The sequence below is a fragment of the Melanerpes formicivorus genome, unplaced genomic scaffold, assembly GCF_026170545.1.
Source record: "Melanerpes formicivorus ecotype bairdi unplaced genomic scaffold, bMelFor1.0.p_v2 SCAF_67, whole genome shotgun sequence".
Classification (NCBI taxonomy): domain Eukaryota; kingdom Metazoa; phylum Chordata; class Aves; order Piciformes; family Picidae; genus Melanerpes; species Melanerpes formicivorus.
Genome location: NW_027142419.1, coordinates 1,204,640 through 1,222,641, shown reverse-complemented (window position 1 = coordinate 1,222,641; position 18,002 = coordinate 1,204,640). Strand labels below are relative to the sequence as shown.

The 18,002-nt window shown below is 57.4% G+C and overlaps 1 protein-coding gene across 1 annotated transcript in view; it reads left to right on the top strand.

Moving 5' to 3' along the window:
• The window catches only part of LOC137453474 (protein-arginine deiminase type-1-like), a 30,888-nt gene extending 13,184 nt beyond the window's left edge, over nucleotides 1-17,704 (top strand). Inside the window, 9 exon segments of the mRNA XM_068162732.1 lie at nucleotides 437-642; nucleotides 2,509-2,616; nucleotides 2,694-2,777; nucleotides 2,779-2,846; nucleotides 13,127-13,271; nucleotides 14,120-14,213; nucleotides 15,447-15,526; nucleotides 17,117-17,242; nucleotides 17,361-17,704. Of these exon segments, the coding sequence (XP_068018833.1) occupies nucleotides 437-642; nucleotides 2,509-2,616; nucleotides 2,694-2,777; nucleotides 2,779-2,846; nucleotides 13,127-13,271; nucleotides 14,120-14,213; nucleotides 15,447-15,526; nucleotides 17,117-17,242; nucleotides 17,361-17,594 (1,145 nt within the window). The 3' untranslated portion in view covers nucleotides 17,595-17,704.
• The last annotated feature ends 298 nt before the right edge of the window (nucleotides 17,705-18,002 follow it).

The following is an 18,002-nucleotide window of genomic DNA, read 5'->3' as shown; positions in this document are numbered from 1 at the left end:
CAGGCTCCAGGCATTGCTGCACTGGAGGCACCTGGGCAGGGAGCCTGCTGGCACTGCTGTACCCACTGCAATCCCAAGGAGAACCAGAGAGTCCCAGAATGGTTGGAAGGGACCTCCAGAGATCATGGAGTCCAAGCCCCCTGCCAGAGCAGGGTCACCCTGGAGGGCAGAGTCACGCAGGAACACATCCAGGTGGGGCTTGAAAGTCTTCAGAGGAGGCTCCACAACCCCTCTGGGCAGCCTGCTCCAGGGCCCTGCCACCCTCACCCTCCTCACACTGAGGTGGAACCTCCTGGGCTCTAGGTTGTACCTCTTGTTCCTTGCCCTATCACTGGGACAAAGGCTGGAGGAGCCCCTCCAGGCTCTCCCCTCAGGCAGGGCTCTTGCAGAGTGCACTGAGGACTGAGGAAGGGGCTGCAGGCTTGGGCTTTGGGAGGGCTGCTTCTCATCCTTGCCTTGCTGGGGGCTGCTTCCTGTGCTTCTTGCCTTGCAGCCTTTGCTCTCCCCTCTCTCTCCAGCATCCAGTGGGGCTCAGACTCCAATGAGGTCTTCCTGGAGGGGCTCAGGGCCCTGCTGAGGAAAGCCAACTGCAAGCTGACCATCTGCTCCGAGGTGGAGACGCGCAGCGACCGCTGGATCCAGGTCACCACTCCAGGCTCCTGCAGGGGGCTCCCCTGGCCCCCTCCTCCCAGGCTCCAGGGGCAATGCAGGGGGGCACCCCCCATTGCTGGCACCCCTGGCAGGGACTTGCTGAGTTGTCTGGGGAGGATGCTAAGAGGTGAAGCAGAGCATGGGGAAGTGCTGCTGGTGGTAGCAGCACAGGCAGGGATAGTATCATGGAATCAGTCAGGGTTGGAAGGGACCACAAGGCTCAGCCAGTTCCAACCCCCCTGCCATGGGCAGGGACACCCCACACTAGATCAGCCTGGCCACAGCCTCAGCCAGCCTGGCTGCAAACACCTCCAGGGCTGGGGCCTCAACCACCTCCCTGCACAACCCAGTCCAGGGCTTCACCACTCTCATGGGGAAGAACTTCCTCCTCACCTTCAGCCTGAATCTCCCCACCTCCAGCTTCATTCCATTCCCCCTAGTCCTATCACTGCCTGAGATCCTGAGCAGTCCCTCCCCAGCCTTCCTGGAGCCCCCTGCAGATCCTGCAAGGCCACAATGAGGTCACCTCAGAGCCTTCTCTTCTGCAGACTGAACAGCCCCAACTCCTTCAGTCTGTGCTCACAGCAGAGCAGCTCCAGCCCTCTGCTCATCCTCCTGGCCCTGCTCTGGACACCTTCCAGCACCTCCACATCCCTCTTGCCATAGGGGCTCCAGAACTGGAGGCAGGACTCCAGGTGGGGTCTCCCCAGAGCTGAGCAGAGGGGGAGAATCACCTCCCTTGCCCTGCTGGCCACACTTCTCCTGCTGCAGCCCAGGCTCTGCTTGGCTTTCTGGGCTGCAAATGCACACTGAGAGCTCCTGCTGAGCTTCTCCTCCCCCAGCACCCCCAAGGCTCTCTCCTCAGGGCTACTTTCCAGCCAGTCCCTGCCCAGCCTGCATTTGTGCCTGGGATTGCCTCCACCCAGCTGCAGGACCCTGCCCTTGGTCTTGTTGAACCTCCTGAGGTTGGCTTGTGCCCACCTCTCCAGCCTGCCCAGCTCCCTCTGGATGGATCCCTTCCCTCCAGCTGTCTGCTGCACCACACAGCTTGGTGTCATCAGCAACCCTGCTGAGGCTGCACTCAGTGCCACTGTCCATGGCACCCACAGGGATGTGGAACAAGATGCTGCTGCCCATGGAGCCCCTTGCAGAAGGGACCCTTTGGGGGCACTGCAAGAGAGAGTCCCATTACAAAAGGGCCTTCTTGGGGCTTTCCAAGAGGAACCCCATTACAAGAGAGACCTTCTGGGCTTTGCAAGAGGGCCTCCACTGCCAGAAGAGCCCTGTGGGGCTTTGCAAGAGAGGTCCTGCTACAAGAGAGCCATTCTGGGCTTTGCAAGAGGGTCTCCACTGCTGGAGGGACCCTATAGGACTCTGCAAGAGGGGTCCTGATGCAGGGAGGACCTTGTGGGGCATTGCAAGGGGGACCTCATTGCAAGAGGGACCCTATGGGACATTGCAAAAGGGAGCCTGTGGGGCTTTGCAAGGGGGTCCCTGCTGCACAAACAGACCTCATGGCACATTCCAAGATGGTCCCCACTGCAGCAGGGACCCCATGGACCCTGTCAGAGGGCCCCATTGCCAGCAGGATGTGGTGTAGAGGGACTGGCTGTGCCCTGCTGTGCCCTCCCCCACTTCCCTGCCTGCTGTGGCCACAGGTTGCCACCCCAGGGGTGATCCCTGCCAGGTCACCCCCCCAGGAGAGCAAGGCAGCTGCCTCCCTTGGGGTTAAGGGTGACAGCCAGGCCTGGCCAGCTCTGCCCCACTTCCTGCTCCACCCCCACCACACCCTGTGATGAGATGGCTATCACCCTGCCAGGAACCTTCCTCCTCCTCTTGTTCTCCTTCCCCCAACAGGATGAGCTGGAGTTTGGCTACGTGGAGGCACCCCACAAGACCTTCCCTGTCGTCTTTGACTCACCCAGGAACAGAGGCTTGAAGGACTTTGCCTTCAAAAAGATCCTGGTGCGTGGCTGCGTGGCCAGACCCTCCTTCCTCCTCCCCCAGGAGGTCCCCCTGACTGCTCCCCTCTGTCCCCCCAGGGCCCAGACTTTGGCTATGTGACTCGGGAGCCCCCTGGGAGGGCCATCACCAGCCTGGACTCCTTCGGCAACCTGGACGTCAGCCCCCCCGGTGACGGTGCGAGGGAAGGAGTATCCCCTGGGCAGGATCCTCATCGGCAGCCCCCTGCCCTGGTGAGGCCAGAGAGGCATGGAAAGCCTTGGGTTGGAAGGGACCTCGAGGCTCAGCCAGCTCCAACCCCCTGCCATGGGCAGGGACACCTCACACCACAGCAGGTTGCTCACAGCCACCTCCAGCCTGGCTGCAAACACCTCCAGGCAGGAGGCTTCCACCACCTCCCTGGGCAGCCTGTGCCAGGCTCTCACCACCCTCACTCTAAAGAGTTTCTTCCTCATCTCCAGTCTAATTCTGCCCTTTTCCAGCTCAAAGCCACTGTCCCTCATCCTCTCACCACAGGCTCTTGTCAGAAGCTGCCAGGCTGGGCTCAAAGGAAGCTCTGTTGTAGTCGTGCAGGAGGAAGGGTTTGCACTGTTCAGAGCAGGACTCTGGGGGCAACTCTCATCAAAACAGGAATGTGGGGCCCAGCCCAGCCCAGAGCTAAGGTGCAAAGTGCTGCATCCCTTCTGAAATCACAGAATCATAGGAGTATCTGGGTTGGGAAAGGCCTCTAAGCTCATCCAGTCCAACACCAGCCCAACACCACCAAACCCTGGCCCCAAGGGCCATGGCCACAGGTTTCTTGAACACCTCCAGGGATGGGGACTCCACCACCTCCCTGGGCAGCCTGTGCCAGTCCCTGACCACTCTTGCAGGACACAAATTGTTCCTCATGTCCAACCTATCCCTCCCCTGGCACAGATTCCAGGCCATTTACTCTCCTTCTATCACCTGATACTACGGAGAGGAGACCAACCCCCACCCCACTCCAACCTCCCATCAGGGAGCTGTAGAGAGCAATGAGGTCTCCCCCTCAGCCTCCTCTTCTGCAGGTTGAAGAGCCCCAGGTCCCTCAGCTGCTCCTCACCCTCCAGACCCTTCCCCAGCTTTGCTGTCCTCCTCTGGACACCCTCCAGAGTTTCACTCCCTCCCAAACCACTGCTGCTCTTGCTCTGATCCTACAACCCCCACTATGCACCCAGCCTGTTCCCAACCCCCCACACCTTGCCTATTAGGAGAGGACAGGACAGGATAGGGTAGGATAGAATAGAATAGAATAGAATAGAATAGAATTAACCAGGTTGGAAGAGACCTTTGAGATCATCCAGTCCAACCTCTCACCCAGCACCATCTGATCAACTCAACCGTGGCACCAAGTGCCTCAGCCAGGCTCTTCCTAAACACCTCCAGGGATGGGGACTCCACCACCTCCCTGGGCAGCACATTCCCATGGCCAATCTCTCTTGCTGGGAAGAATTTCTTCCTAACATCCAGCCTGAAGCTCCCCTGGCACAGCTTGAGACTGTGTCCTCTTGTTCTGGTGCTGGGTGACTGGGAGAAGAGCCCAACCCCCACCTGGCTCCAACCTCCCTTCAGGGAGCTGGAGAGAGCAAGAAGGTCTCCCCTGAGCCTCCTCTTCTCCAGGCTAAGCAACCCCAGCTCCCTCAGCCTCTCCTCCCAGGGCTGTGCTCCAGACCCCTCCCCAGCTTTCTTGCCCTTCTCTGGACACCTTCCAGCAGCTCAACCTCTTTCCTAACCTGAGGAGCCCAGACCTGGACACAGGACTCCAGGGGTGGCCTAAGCAGTGCTGAGCACAGGGCAGGATGAGCTCCCTGCTCCTGCTGGCCACACTCCTCCTGCTGCAGGCAGCTCCTGGTCCCTCCCTGCTGCAGCTTCTCTTGAGGTGGCCTCCTGCAACGTGGTGGCTCCTTGAGTGGCCTCCTCGGTGCCCTGCAGCCGGCTTTGGGCTCAGTGTGGTGCTTGCCAGCAGGGCTCATTCCTCCCAGCAGCTCCAAGCCCTGCCCCCCCAACCCAGGCTGTCTCCCGCAGGGTTTCCGGCTGCTGCTGGCCAGCCCCAACGCCTGCTACAGGCTCTTCCAGGAGCAGCAGAGGCAGGGCCATGGGGAAGCCACCCAGCTGGTTGGTAAGGGAGTGCCTGAGGGCATCTCTCTGCTCTGAGGAGGACCCTGCCACTCTCCCTGACCTCTGTCCCTTATCAGTGTCCCCTGCCAGTCTCCCTTACCTCTGTCCCTTACCCCTCTGCCAGTCTCCCTTATCCCCCTGCCAGTGCCCCCTGCCTGCCTCCCTTACCTCTGTCCCTTATCCCCCCTGCCAGTGTCCCCTGCCAGTCTCCCTTACCCCTCTGCCAGTGTCCCTTACCCCCCTGCCAATGTCCCCTGCCAGTGTCCCTTACCCCCCTGCCAGTCTCCTTTAACCCCCTGCCAGTGCCCTCTGCCAGTCTCCCTTATCCCTCTGCCAGTCTCCCTTACCCCCTGCCAGTCTCCCCTATCCCCCTGCCAGTGTCCCCTGCCAGTCTCCCTTACCCCTCTGCCAGTGTCCCTTACTCCCCTGTCAGTGCCCCCTGCCAGTGTCCCTTACCCCCCTGCCAGTCTCCTTTACCCCCCTGCCAGTGTCCCCTGCCAGTCTCCCTTACCCCTCTGCCAGTGTCCCTTACTCCCCTGTCAGTGCCCCCTGCCAGTGTCCCTTACCCCCCTGCCAGTCTCCTTTACCCCCCTGCCAGTGCCCCCTGCCAGTCTCCCTTACCCCCCTGCCAGTGCCCCCTGCCAGTCTCCCTTACCCCCCTGCCATTGTCCCCTGCCAGTCTCCCTTACCCCCCTGCCAGTCCCCCCCTGCCAGTGTCCCTTTCCCCCCTGCCAGCCTCCCTCCAGCTCTTGCAGGGGCAGCAGAGGCAGGGCCATGGGGGGGGGGGGGGCCACCCCAGCCCCCTCAGCCTCTCCTCGTGGGGCTTGTGCCCTGCCTTGCAGAGGGGAAGCAGGAGAGTCCAGGAAAGGGTAAAATCCTGACTGACTGGAAGTTGTTTTGCTGTGGGGCAGGCAGTGCTTGGCAGCCCTGCAGGCCCAACAACAGCTCCCTCTCAAAAGCCTCCACAAAGGAGGTCATTTTCCCAGGGAAATAACAAGGTGGGGGTGGGGGTGGGGGGATGGATGTGGATGGGATAACAAACGGGATACACCAACCCCAGCCCTGCTGTGAGCCAGGGAGGGGAGGGGGGGAGGTGGGGGTGGTCTTGTTGCAGTTCTGGCAGTGACTAAATGGTGCTTTCCCAGCCTCCCCACCTCCATAATTATCCCTTATTACTAGAAGGGTAATTAATGTTTTCCCAGCCTGCTGCTGGCTGTCTAGGAAAACTTCTTCCTCCCTCCCCTCCATGCAAGGAGTGATTGAGGATGGAGGGAAGGGGGAGGGGGAGGGGTGGGAAATGAAAGCCAAAGGAAGGTGAGGGAGGTGATGTGCAATTCCCTAGAGAGAGATGTGGCCCAGAGGGCTATTAATGGGTGAGCTGGGTTAGAAGCTGTCATTAGCTGATGGTGTAGGTGTATTGGAGCTTGTAATAGAGGGAGGTTGGAGTTTAGGTTCTCACAGAGGTGAGAGGTTGGCCTCCAATCAGGGCAGGGCTGAAGGAGATAACAGAGGTATTGGAGGCTGATTGAGCTCCACTGATAAATGACCCCAGCTGGCCTTGATGGTCTCTGCAGGGTCATTGCCAACCTTAATGATCCTGGGGCTCTGTATCAGCACAGAATCACAAGAGGAGATTGTTGGCAGTGAGAATCACAGGAGGAGATTGATGGCAGTGAGAATCACAGGAGGAGATTGTTGGCAGTGAGAATCACAGGAGGAGATTGTTGGCAGAGACACTGCAACAGGCTGCCCAGGGAGGTGGTGGAGTCCCCAGCCCTGGAGGTGTTCAAGAGGGGATTGGATGTGGCACTTGGTGCCATGGTTTAGTCATGAGGTCTGTGGTGAGAGGTTGGACTTGGTGAGCTTTGAGGTCTCTTCCAACCTTGGTGATTCTGTGGATGTCTCCTCCCTGGGGGTGTTCAAGGCCAGGCTGGATGAGGCCTTGAGTAGCCTGGGCTGGTGCAGCTTCATTTCCATGCTCTCCTCCCTGCATCAAGGAGGAGGCTGAGCTGCTCCAGAACCTCGCTGCTCCACACTCTGTGTAGCCCATCTGAAGGAGCTCAGACAGGCTTGAGACAGATTTAGGGGGGGTTTAGGTAAATCTCCACTTTATTGCAGCAGAGAAAGGTGAAGAGGGGGCTGCAAGAAAGCTGGGGAGGGACTTTGGACAAGGGCTGGGAGAGCCAGGTCAAGGGACAAGGGCTTAGAGCTGGGAGAGGGGAGACTGAGACTGGAGTTGAGGAGGAAACTCTTGAGAGTGAGGGTGGGGAGACTCTGGCACAGTTTGCCCAGGGAGGCTGGGGATGCTGCCTCCCTGGAGGTGTTCAAGGCCAGGCTGGATGAGGCCTTGAGCAGCCTGGGCTGGTGGGAGGTGTCCCTGCCCATGGCACAGGGTTGGAACTGGCTGATCTTCAAGGTCCCTTCCAACCCAACCCATTCTAGGGTTCTATGCCTTGGGCCAGGAAGAGTTCTGGAAGGGAAAGTCCTTCTCAAATGTCACATCAAGCTTAGCAATTGTTGAGCTGCCTGCTCAGCCATGGGCAGCACACTTCCAGGCCTCCTGCAGGGTTTGGCAGCATGATAAAGACAATGGTCAATGGAAAATTGGTGAGAAGCCAAACCAGGCCATGAAGAGAGACTGTGCTGCTTGGGGCAACCAGGGTGGGAGAGAAGAGCTGGAGGCTGAAGGGGGAAAGCCATCAGGAAGCCACTGAGCTGGCTTTCCCACCAGCATTTTCCTGGAGCTGTGTGGTCTGGGGCAGCTTTGGGGCTGGTGTTGGGTGGCTCCTGCTGAGGACAAGCCCCAGGTGGCACTGGGAGGTCATGTCCCTGCCAGGTGACATCCTCTTGCCTCTTGATGTTGCAGAGGTCTCCCTAACCCTGCCCATGGCAGGGGGGTTGGAACTGGATGATCTTTAAGGTCTTTTCCAACCCAACTCATTCTAAGATCCTGGGAATCATCCAGTCCAAGCCTCAGCCCAACCCCACCATGGCCTTAAACCATCTCCCAACATGCCATGGCCACAGGTTTCTTGACCCCCTCCATGGATGGGGACTCCACCACCTCCCTGGGCAGCCTGTGCCAGTCCCTGAATCACAGGAGGTTAGGGGTTGGAAGGGACCTCTGGAGACCATCCAGTCCAACCCCTCCTGCCAGAGCAGGGTCATTTAGAGCAGGTCACACAGGAACTCATCCAGGTGGGGAGACTCCACCACCTCCCTGGGCAGCCTGCTCCAGGGCTCCAGCACCCTCTCAGCAGAGGAGTTTTGCCTCATGCTGAGGTGGAATTTCCTGGCTTCCAGTTTGTGTCCATTGCCTCTTCTCCTGTCACAGGCCAGCACTGAAATGAGCCTGGCCCCTTCTTAACAGCCCCCTTCAGAGAGCTGTAACCGCTCACAAGGTTCCCTCCCAGCCTTTTCTCTTCCAGGCTAAACCTGTGATAGCTAAATCTGTGCAAAGATATCACACCAGGGAATCCTGCACTGCTCTGGCTTGGCAGGGACCTCCAAGGTCATCCAGCTCCAACCCCCCTGCCACGGACAGGGACACCTCCCACCAGGCCAGGTTGCCCAAGCCCCCTTCCAACCTGGCTTTGGACACTTCCAGTCTTGGAGCCTCCACAGCTTCTCTGGGCAGCCTGTTCCAGTGCCTCTCCACCCTCCTGAGGAGCAATTTCTTCCTCATAGAATGGTCCAGCCTGGAGGGCACCTCCAAAGCTCATCCAGTCTGACTCCCCTGCAGTCAGCAGGGACATCCCCAGCTAGAGCCCAGGGCCTCAGCCAGCCTCACCTTGAATATCTCCAGGGATGGAGCCTCAAGCACCTCCCTGGGCAACCTGTTCCAGTGCTCCACCAACCTCACAGTGAAGAACTTGTTCTTCACATCCAATCTCAATCTGCTCTGCTGTGGTTTGAAGCCATTGCCCCTGGTCCTGTCCCAGCAGGCCTTTGCAAGCAGTCTCCATCCTTCCTGTAGCCCCCTTCAGACCCTGGCAGGCTGCTGTTAGGTCTCCCTGGAGCCTTCTCTTCTCCAGGCTGAACACCCCCAGCTCCCTCAGCCTGTCCCCAGGGCAGAGCTGCTCCAACCCCCTGAGCATCTTGGTGGCTCTCCTCTGGACCTGCTCTATCAGGTCCATGTCCTTCCTTATCTCTCATCTCAATCCAGCTTCTTCCAGTTTGAGCTCATCACCCCTCCTCCTGTCACTCCATGCCTTTGTCCATCTTTCCTGCAGCCTCCTTTTAAGTCCTGGAAGGCTGCTCCAAGGTCTCCCTGGATCCTTCTCTCCTCCATACAGAAGCTCTTTAAGTTAGAAAAGAGGAGGCTGAGAGGTGACCTCATTCATGTTGATCAAGATGTGCAGGGTGAGTGCCCAGAAGCTGGAGCCAGGCTCTGCTGGGGGATGCCCAATGCCAGCACAAGGGGCAGTGGTGGAAGCTGAGGCAGAGGAAGTGCCATGGAAACAGGAGGAAGAATTATTTCCCTGTGAGGCTGACAGAGCCCTGGAGCAGGCTGCCCAGGGGGGCTGTGGAGTCTCCCTCGCTGGAGATATTCAAGACCCACCTGGCTGTGTTCCTGTGTGAGCTGCTCTGGGTGACCCTGCTCTGGCAGGGGGCTTGGACTGGATGAGTTTGGACTTGATGATCTCTGAGGTCTTTTCCAACCTGGGTGATTCTATGAGTCTGTCTTTTGAGGTCCCTTCTAGCCCCTGAAATTCTGTGGTTCTCTGCTTCTGTGATGCTCTGATTCTGGTTCTCTGGTTCTGTGATGCTCTGGTTCTGTGATTCTCTGCTTCTGATTCTCTGCTTCTGTGTTTCTCTGCTTCTGATTCTCTGGTTCTATGTTTCTCTGGTTCTGTGATGGTCTGATTCTGATTCTCTGCTTCTGATTCTCTGCTTCTGTGTTTCTCTGGTTCTGATTCTCTGGTTCTGTTTCTCTAGCTCTGATTCTCTGGTTCTGTGTTTCTCTAGCTCTGATTCTCTGGTTCTGTTTCTCTAGCTCTGATTCTCTGGTTCTGTGTTTCTCTAGCTCTGATTCTCTGGTTCTGTGTTTCTCTAGCTCTGATTCTCTGGTTCTGTTTCTCTAGCTCTGATTCTCTGGTTCTGTGTTTCTCTAGCTCTGATTGTCTGCTTCTGTGTTTCTCTGGTTCTGATTCTCTGCTTCTGTGTTTCTCTGCTTCTGATTCTCTGCCTCTGTGTTTCTCTGATTCTGATTCTCTGCTTCTGTGTTTCTCTAGCTCTGATTCTCTGCTTCTGTGTTTCTCTGATTCTGATTCTCTGGTTCTGATTCTCTGGTTCTGATTCTCTGCTTCTGTGTTTCTCTGATTCTGATTCTCTGCTTCTGTGTTTCTCTGATTCTGATTCTCTGCTTCTGTGTTTCTCTGATTCTGATTCTCTGCTTCTGTGTTTCTCTAGCTCTGATTCTCTGCTTCTGTGTTTCTCTAGTTCTGATTCTCTGCTTCTGTGTTTCTCTAGTTCTGATTCTCTGCTTCTGTGTTTCTCTAGTTCTGATTCTCTGCTTCTGTGTTTCTCTGCTTCTGATTCTCTGCTTCTGTTTCTCTGGTTCTGATTCTCTGCTTCTGTGTTTCTCTGGTTCTGATTCTCTGCTTCTGTGTTTCTCTGGTTCTGATTCTCTGCTTCTGTGTTTCTCTAGCTCTGATTCTCTGCTTCTGTGTTTCTCTGGTTCTGATTCTCTGCTTCTGTGTTTCTCTGGTTCTGTTTCTCTGGTTCTGTGTTTCTCTAGCTCTGATTCTCTGCTTCTGTGTTTCTCTGGTTCTGTTTCTCTGGTTCTGTGTTTCTCTAGCTCTGATTCTCTGCTTCTGTGTTTCTCTGGTTCTGATTCTCTGCTTCTGTGTTTCTCTGGTTCTGTTTCTCTGGTTCTGTGTTTCTCTTTCTGATTCTCTGGTTCTTTGTTTCTCTAGCTCTGATTCTCTGCTTCTGATTCTCTGGTTCTGTGTTTCTCTGGTTCTGATTCTCTGCTTCTGTGATTCTCTGCTTCTGTTTCCCTGCTTCTGATTCTCTGCTTCTGTTTCCCTGCTTCTGATTCTCTGGTTCTGTGTTTCTCTGGTTCTGATTCTCTGGTTCTGTTTCTCTGCTTCTGATTCTCTGCTTCTGTGTTTCTCTGGTTCTGATTCTCTGCTTCTGTGTTTCTCTAGCTCTGATTCTCTGCTTCTGATTCTCTGCTTCTGTGTTTCTCTGGTTCTGATTCTCTGCTTCTGTGTTTCTCTGGTTCTGATTCTCTGCTTCTGTGTTTCTCTAGCTCTGATTCTCTGCTTCTGTGTTTCTCTGATTCTGATTCTCTGCTTCTGTGTTTCTCTAGCTCTGATTCTCTGCTTCTGTGTTTCTCTGCTTCTGATTCTCTGCTTCTGTGTTTCTCTGGTTCTGATTCTCTGCTTCTGTGTTTCTCTAGCTCTGATTCTCTGCTTCTGTGTTTCTCTAGCTCTGATTCTCTGCTTCTTATTCTCTGCTTCTGTGTTTCTCTGCTTCTGATTCTCTGCTTCTGTGTTTCTCTGGTTCTGATTCTCTGCTTCTGTGTTTCTCTGGTTCTGATTCTCTGGTTCTGATTCTCTGCTTCTGTGTTTCTCTGCTTCTGATTCTCTGCTTCTGTGTTTCTCTGCTTCTGATTCTCTGCTTCTGTGTTTCTCTAGCTCTGATTCTCTGATTCTGTGTTTCTCTAGCTCTGATTCTCTGCTTCTGTGTTTCTCTGATTCTGATTCTCTGCTTCTGTGTTTCTCTAGCTCTGATTCTCTGCTTCTGTGTTTCTCTGCTTCTGATTCTCTGCTTCTGTGTTTCTCTGGTTCTGATTCTCTGCTTCTGTGTTTCTCTGATCCTGATTCTCTGGTTCTGTGTTTCTCTGGTTCTGATTCTCTGCTTCTGTGATTCTCTGCTTCTGTTTCCCTGCTTCTGATTCTCTGCTTCTGTTTCCCTGCTTCTGATTCTCTGGTTCTGTGTTTCTCTGGTTCTGATTCTCTGGTTCTGTTTCTCTGCTTCTGATTCTCTGCTTCTGTGTTTCTCTGGTTCTGATTCTCTGCTTCTGTGTTTCTCTAGCTCTGATTCTCTGCTTCTGATTCTCTGCTTCTGTGTTTCTCTGGTTCTGATTCTCTGCTTCTGTGTTTCTCTGGTTCTGATTCTCTGCTTCTGTGTTTCTCTAGCTCTGATTCTCTGCTTCTGTGTTTCTCTGATTCTGATTCTCTGCTTCTGTGTTTCTCTAGCTCTGATTCTCTGCTTCTGTGTTTCTCTGCTTCTGATTCTCTGCTTCTGTGTTTCTCTGGTTCTGATTCTCTGCTTCTGTGTTTCTCTAGCTCTGATTCTCTGCTTCTGTGTTTCTCTAGCTCTGATTCTCTGCTTCTTATTCTCTGCTTCTGTGTTTCTCTGCTTCTGATTCTCTGCTTCTGTGTTTCTCTGGTTCTGATTCTCTGCTTCTGTGTTTCTCTGGTTCTGATTCTCTGGTTCTGATTCTCTGCTTCTGTGTTTCTCTGCTTCTGATTCTCTGCTTCTGTGTTTCTCTGGTTCTGATTCTCTGCTTCTGTGTTTCTCTAGCTCTGATTCTCTGCTTCTGTGTTTCTCTGATTCTGATTCTCTGCTTCTGTGTTTCTCTAGCTCTGATTCTCTGCTTCTGTGTTTCTCTGCTTCTGATTCTCTGCTTCTGTGTTTCTCTGGTTCTGATTCTCTGCTTCTGTGTTTCTCTAGCTCTGATTCTCTGCTTCTGTGTTTCTCTAGCTCTGATTCTCTGCTTCTTATTCTCTGCTTCTGTGTTTCTCTGCTTCTGATTCTCTGCTTCTGTGTTTCTCTGGTTCTGATTCTCTGCTTCTGTGTTTCTCTGGTTCTGATTCTCTGGTTCTGATTCTCTGCTTCTGTGTTTCTCTGCTTCTGATTCTCTGCTTCTGTGTTTCTCTGCTTCTGATTCTCTGCTTCTGTGTTTCTCTGCTTCTGATTCTCTGCTTCTGTGTTTCTCTAGCTCTGATTCTCTGCTTCTGTTTCTCTGGTTCTGATTCTACAGATCTGTGTTTGGTTCTTTGATTCCCTGATTCTGATTCTCTGATTCTTTGATTCTTTGATTCTGATTCTCTGATTCTTTGATTCTCTTATTCTCTGATTCTGATTTTTTTGATTCTCTGATTCTGATTCTTTGTTTCTCTTATTCTCTGATTTTGGTTCTCTGATTCTCTGATTCTGCTTCTCTGCTTCTCTGCTTCTGTGTTTCTCTGCCTCTCTGCCACCAAGCATCTCTGGGCTGCCCCTTCCCAGCGTTTCCCATGACAGTGAGATGCTCACAGGCGTCTTCCCCTCCTTGGCAGGACGCTCAGGGGAGAGCTGGGGGGCAGATCTTGGCGAGGGGAGCGCTGACCACCTGCTCTGCCCTCCCTCTGCTGCCCAGGGCCTCAGGCAGGAGGATGTCCAAGGCGGTCAGGGACTTCCTCTACGCGCAGAAGGTGCAGGCGCCGCTGGAGGTCTACTCGGAGTGGCTGAGCGTGGGCCACGTGGATGAATTCCTCACCTTTGTGCCTGCTTATGACAGGAAGGTACCAGACTGCAGCTCTCCCTGCCCCTGCATGCAGCTAAATCCCCCTCCCCCACCCCCCCCAAAAGTCCTTTAGAATAGAAGAGAATTAACCAGGTTGGAAGAGACCTTTGAGATCATCAAGTCCAACCTCTCACCCAGCACCCTCTGATCAACTCAACCATGGCACCAAGGGCCTCAGCCAGGCTCCTCCTAAACACCTCCAGGGATGGGGACTCCACCACCTCCCTGGGCAGCACATTCCCATGGCCAATCTCTCTGGCTGGGAAGAACTTTTTCCTTACCTCCAGCCTAAACCTGCCCTGGCACAGCTTGACACTGTGTCCTCTTGTTCTGGAGCTGGGTGCCTGCCTGGGAGAAGAGCCCAACCCCCAGCTGGCTCCAACCTCCCTGCAGGGAGTTGCAGAGAGCAAGAAGGTCTCCCCTGAGCCTCCTCTTCTCCAGGCTAAGCAACCCCAGCTCCCTCAGCCTCTCCTCCCAGGGCTGTGCTCCAGACCCCTCCCCAGCTTTCTTGCCCTTCTCTGGACACCTTCCAGCAGCTCAACCTCTTTCCTAACCTGAGGAGCCCAGAGCTGGACACAGGACTCCAGGTGTGGCCTAAGCAGTGCTGAGCACAGGGCAGGATGAGCTCCCTGCTCCTGCTGGCCACACTCCTCCTGCTGCAGGCAGCTCCTGGTCCCTCCCTGCTGCAGCTTCTCTTGAGGTGGCCTCCTGCAACGTGGTGGCTCCTTGAGTGGCCTCCTCGGTGCCCTGCAGCCGGCTTTGGGCTCAGTGTGGTGCTTGCCAGCAGGGCTCCTTCCTCCCAGCAGCTCCAAGCCCTGCCCCCCCAACCCAGGCTGTCTCCCGCAGGGTTTCCGGCTGCTGCTGGCCAGCCCCAACGCCTGCTACAGGCTCTTCCAGGAGCAGCAGAGGCAGGGCCATGGGGAAGCCACCCAGCTGGTTGGTAAGGGAGTGCCTGAGGGCATCTCTCTGCTCTGAGGAGGACCCTGCCACTCTCCCTGACCTCTGTCCCTTATCAGTGTCCCCTGCCAGTCTCCCTTACCTGTGTCATTTACCCCTCTGCCAGTCTCCCTTATCCCCCTGCCAGTGCCCCCTGCCTGCCTCCCTTACCTCTGTCCCTTACCCCCCTGCCAGTGCCCCCTGCCAGTCTCCCTTACCCCCCTGCCAGTGCCCCCTGCCAGTCTCCCTTATCCCCTCTGCCAGTCTCCCTTATCCCCCTGGCAGTGTCCCCTGCCAGTCTCCCTTTCCAGTCTCCCTTACCAGTGCCCCCTACCAGTTTCCCTTACCCCCTCCCATTGCCCCCTGCCAGTGTCCCTTGCCAGTGTCCCCTGCTAGTGTCCCTTACCCCCTACCAGTCTGCCTTTCCAGTGTCCCTTACTGGTGCCACCTGCCAGTGTCCCTTACCCCCCTACTAGTGCCCCCTGCCAGTGTCTGTTACCCCCTGCCAGTGCCCCCTGCCAGTGCCCCCTGCCAGTGTCCCCTGCCAGTGTCCCCTGCCAGTGCCCCCTGCCAGTGTCTCCTACTCCCCTGCCAGTGCCCCCTGCCAGTGTCCCTTACCCCCCTACCAGTGCCCCCTGTCAGTGCCCCCTGCCAGTGTCTCCTACTCCCCTGCCAGTGCCCCCTGCCAGTGTCCCTTACCCCCCTACCAGTGCCCCCTGTCAGTGCCCCCTGCCAGTGTCCCTTACCTGTGTCCCTTACCCCTCTGCCAGTCTCCCTTATCCCCTGCCAGTGCCTCCTGCCAGTCTCCCTTACCCCTCTGCCAGTGTCCCTTACCCCCTACCAGTGCCCCCTGCCAGTCTCCCTTACTCTTCTGCCAGTGCCCCCTGCCAGTCTCCCTTACTCCTTACCAGTGTCTCTTGCCCCCTACCAGTGTCCCCTGCCGGTCTGCCCTCCCAGTCTCCCTTGCCAGTGTCCCCTGCCAGTGTCCCCTGCCAGTCTCCCTTACCCCCTACCAGTGTCCCCTACCCCCCTGCCAGTGTCCTCTGCCAGTGTCCCCTGCCAGTGTCCCCTGCCAGTCTCACTTACCCTCCTGCCAGTCTGCCCTCCCAGTCTCCCTTTCCAGTCTCCCTTACCAGTGTCCCCTGCCAGTGTCCCCTGCCAGTTTCCCTTACCCCCCTGCCCGTGCCCCCTGCCCGTGCCCCCTGCCCGTGTCCCTCAGTGCTGTGGTGCCCTGCAGGGCTGAAGGGCACGGAGAGGAGGAGCATTGATGAGCTGCTGGTGGATGAGTCCCTGAGGAGTGACAACAGGCACGTGCAGGTGGGGCTGGGCAGCTCTGCTCCGGGGGGATCTGCTCTGGGGGGTGTGTGTGGGGTGTTCTCCTCACCTCCAGCCTGCTTCTGGGGCTGGGCAAGGGCACTGAATGGTGGTATGAGCACCAGGTGGCACCAAAGCAGGAGGGCCACAGAGGTGCCAGGCTCCCTTGGGTGGGTGCTGGCTCCCCCCTGCCCATGGTCCTGCTGGGAGGGGGGCTGCAGAGGAGTTAAAACTGAGAAAGAGGTTGGGGAACACAGACTCACAGCATGGCAGGGGCTGGAAGGCACCTCTGGAGCTCAGCCAGTCCAACCCCCCTGCCAGAGCAGGGGCACCCAGGGCAGGGCACAGGGGAACACATCCAGGTGGGTTCTGGAGTGTCTCCAGAGAAGGAGACTCCACCACCTCCCTGGGCAGCCTGCCCCAGGGCTCTGCCAGCCTCACAGTCAAGCAGTTCCTCCCCGTGTTCAGCTGGAGCTTCCTGCCTGCCAGTTTGTGCCCTGTCCAGAGGGGCTGAGGCTGCTGAGGGGCTTGAGGTGGGATGAGATGCAACAGGGTGGCTGAGGGACTGGGCAGGATGCTGTGGGGCACAGAGGGAGCTGTGCATGGGGGTCTGGAGGAGCAGCATGGCCTGGGATGGCAGTTCAGGGTCCCCCAAGGCCTGGGGGGGCAGTTCAGGGTCCCCCATGGGGTGGGATGGCAGTTCAGGGTCCCCCTCCATGGGGTGGAATGGCAGTTCAGGGTCCCCCCAAGGCCTGGGGGGGCAGTTCAGGGTCCCCCTCCATGGGGTGGGATGGCAGTTCAGGGTCCCCCCCCATGGGCTGGGATGTCAGTTCAGGGTCTCCCCCAGGCCTGGGGGGGGCAGTTGAGGGTCCTCCCATGGGGTGGGATGGCAGTTCAGGGTCCCCCTCCATGGGCTGGGATGGCAGTTCAGGGTCCCCCCAGGCCTGGGGGGGCAGTTCAGGGTCCCCCTCCATGGGGTGGGATGGCAGTTCAAGGTCCCCCCAGGCCTGGGGGGGGCAGTTCAGGGTCTCCCCCATGGGCTGGGATGGCAGTTCAGGTCCCCCCCATGGGCTGGGATGGCAGTTCAGGGTCCCCCATGGGGTGGGATGGCAGTTCAGGGTCCCTCATGGGCTGGGTGGCAGTTCAGGGTCCCCCCAAGGCCTGGGGGGGCAGTTCAGGGTCCCCCATGGGCTGGGATGGCAGTTCAGGGTCCCCCCAAGGCCTGGGGGGGCAGTTCAGGGTCCCCCATGGGCTGGGATGGCAGTTCAGGGTCCCTCATGGGGTGGGATGGCAGTTCAGGGTCTCCCCCAGGCCTGGGGGGGCAGTTGAGGGTCCCCCATGGGGTGGGATGGCAGTTGAGGGTCCCCCATGGGCTGGGATGGCAGTTCAGGGTCCCCCATGGGGTGGGATGGCAGTTGAGGGTCCCCCATGGGGTGGGATGGCAGTTCAGGGTCTCCCCCATGGGCTGGGATGGCAGTTCAGGGTCCCCCCAGGCCCGGGGGGGCAGTTGAGGGTCCCCCCAAGGCCTGGGATTGCAGTTCAGGGTCCCCCCCAGGCCCGGGGGGGCAGTTGAGGGTCCCCCATCTCCACCAGCGCTGCATCGACTGGAACCGCGAGCTGCTGAAGCAGGAGCTGGGCCTGAGCGAGCAGGACATCATTGACATCCCCCAGCTCTTCATCCTGAGGGGCTCCCGTGCTGATGCCCTCTTCCCTGACATGGTGAGCCCCTCCTGCCCCCCTCCCCCCTCCCCAGCCCCTCTTCTTCTCCCCTCCCCTCCCCTCCCCTCCCGAGGCAGCCGGAGCTGCGGGCTGGCTGACGCAGCTCCGCTTGCTGCAGGTGAACATGCTGGTGCTGGGCAGGCACCTGGGCATCCCCAAGCCCTTTGGCCCGGAGGTGGGGGGCAAGTGCTGCCTGGAGGAGCGAGTGAGGGCGCTGCTGGAGCCCCTGGGCCTCACCTGCACCTTCATCGATGACTTCTTCTCCTACCACGTCCTCTGCGGCGACGTCCACTGCGGCACCAACGTCCGCCGCAAGCCCTTCGCCTTCAAGTGGTGGCACATGGTGCCCTGAGAGCCCTGGGGCTGGGCTCAGGGCCAGCAGCTGCAGCAGCAGAGTGCCCTGGGGGGCATTGGGAAGAGGCCTCAAAGGAAAAGGGTTTCAGCAATAAAGCTGCTCTGCCACCCCGGGTGCAGCTCCTCCCTGGCTCCCCTCCTTCCTGCCCTCACTGCTGGGCTGCAGATGTCCCTTCTGAGCACACCTGTCCCACACCACATCCTGGTCTCCAAGCTGGTGACACATGAGGCTGAGGGAGGGGGTTGGTCTCTTCTCTCAAGCAACCAGCCCCAGAACAAGAGGACACACCCTCAAGCTGTGCCAGGGGAGGTTTGGGCTGGAGGTGAGGAGAAAGTTCTTCCCAGCAAGAGAGATTGGCCATGGGAATGTGCTGCCCAGGGAGGTGGTGGAGTCCCCAGCCCTGGA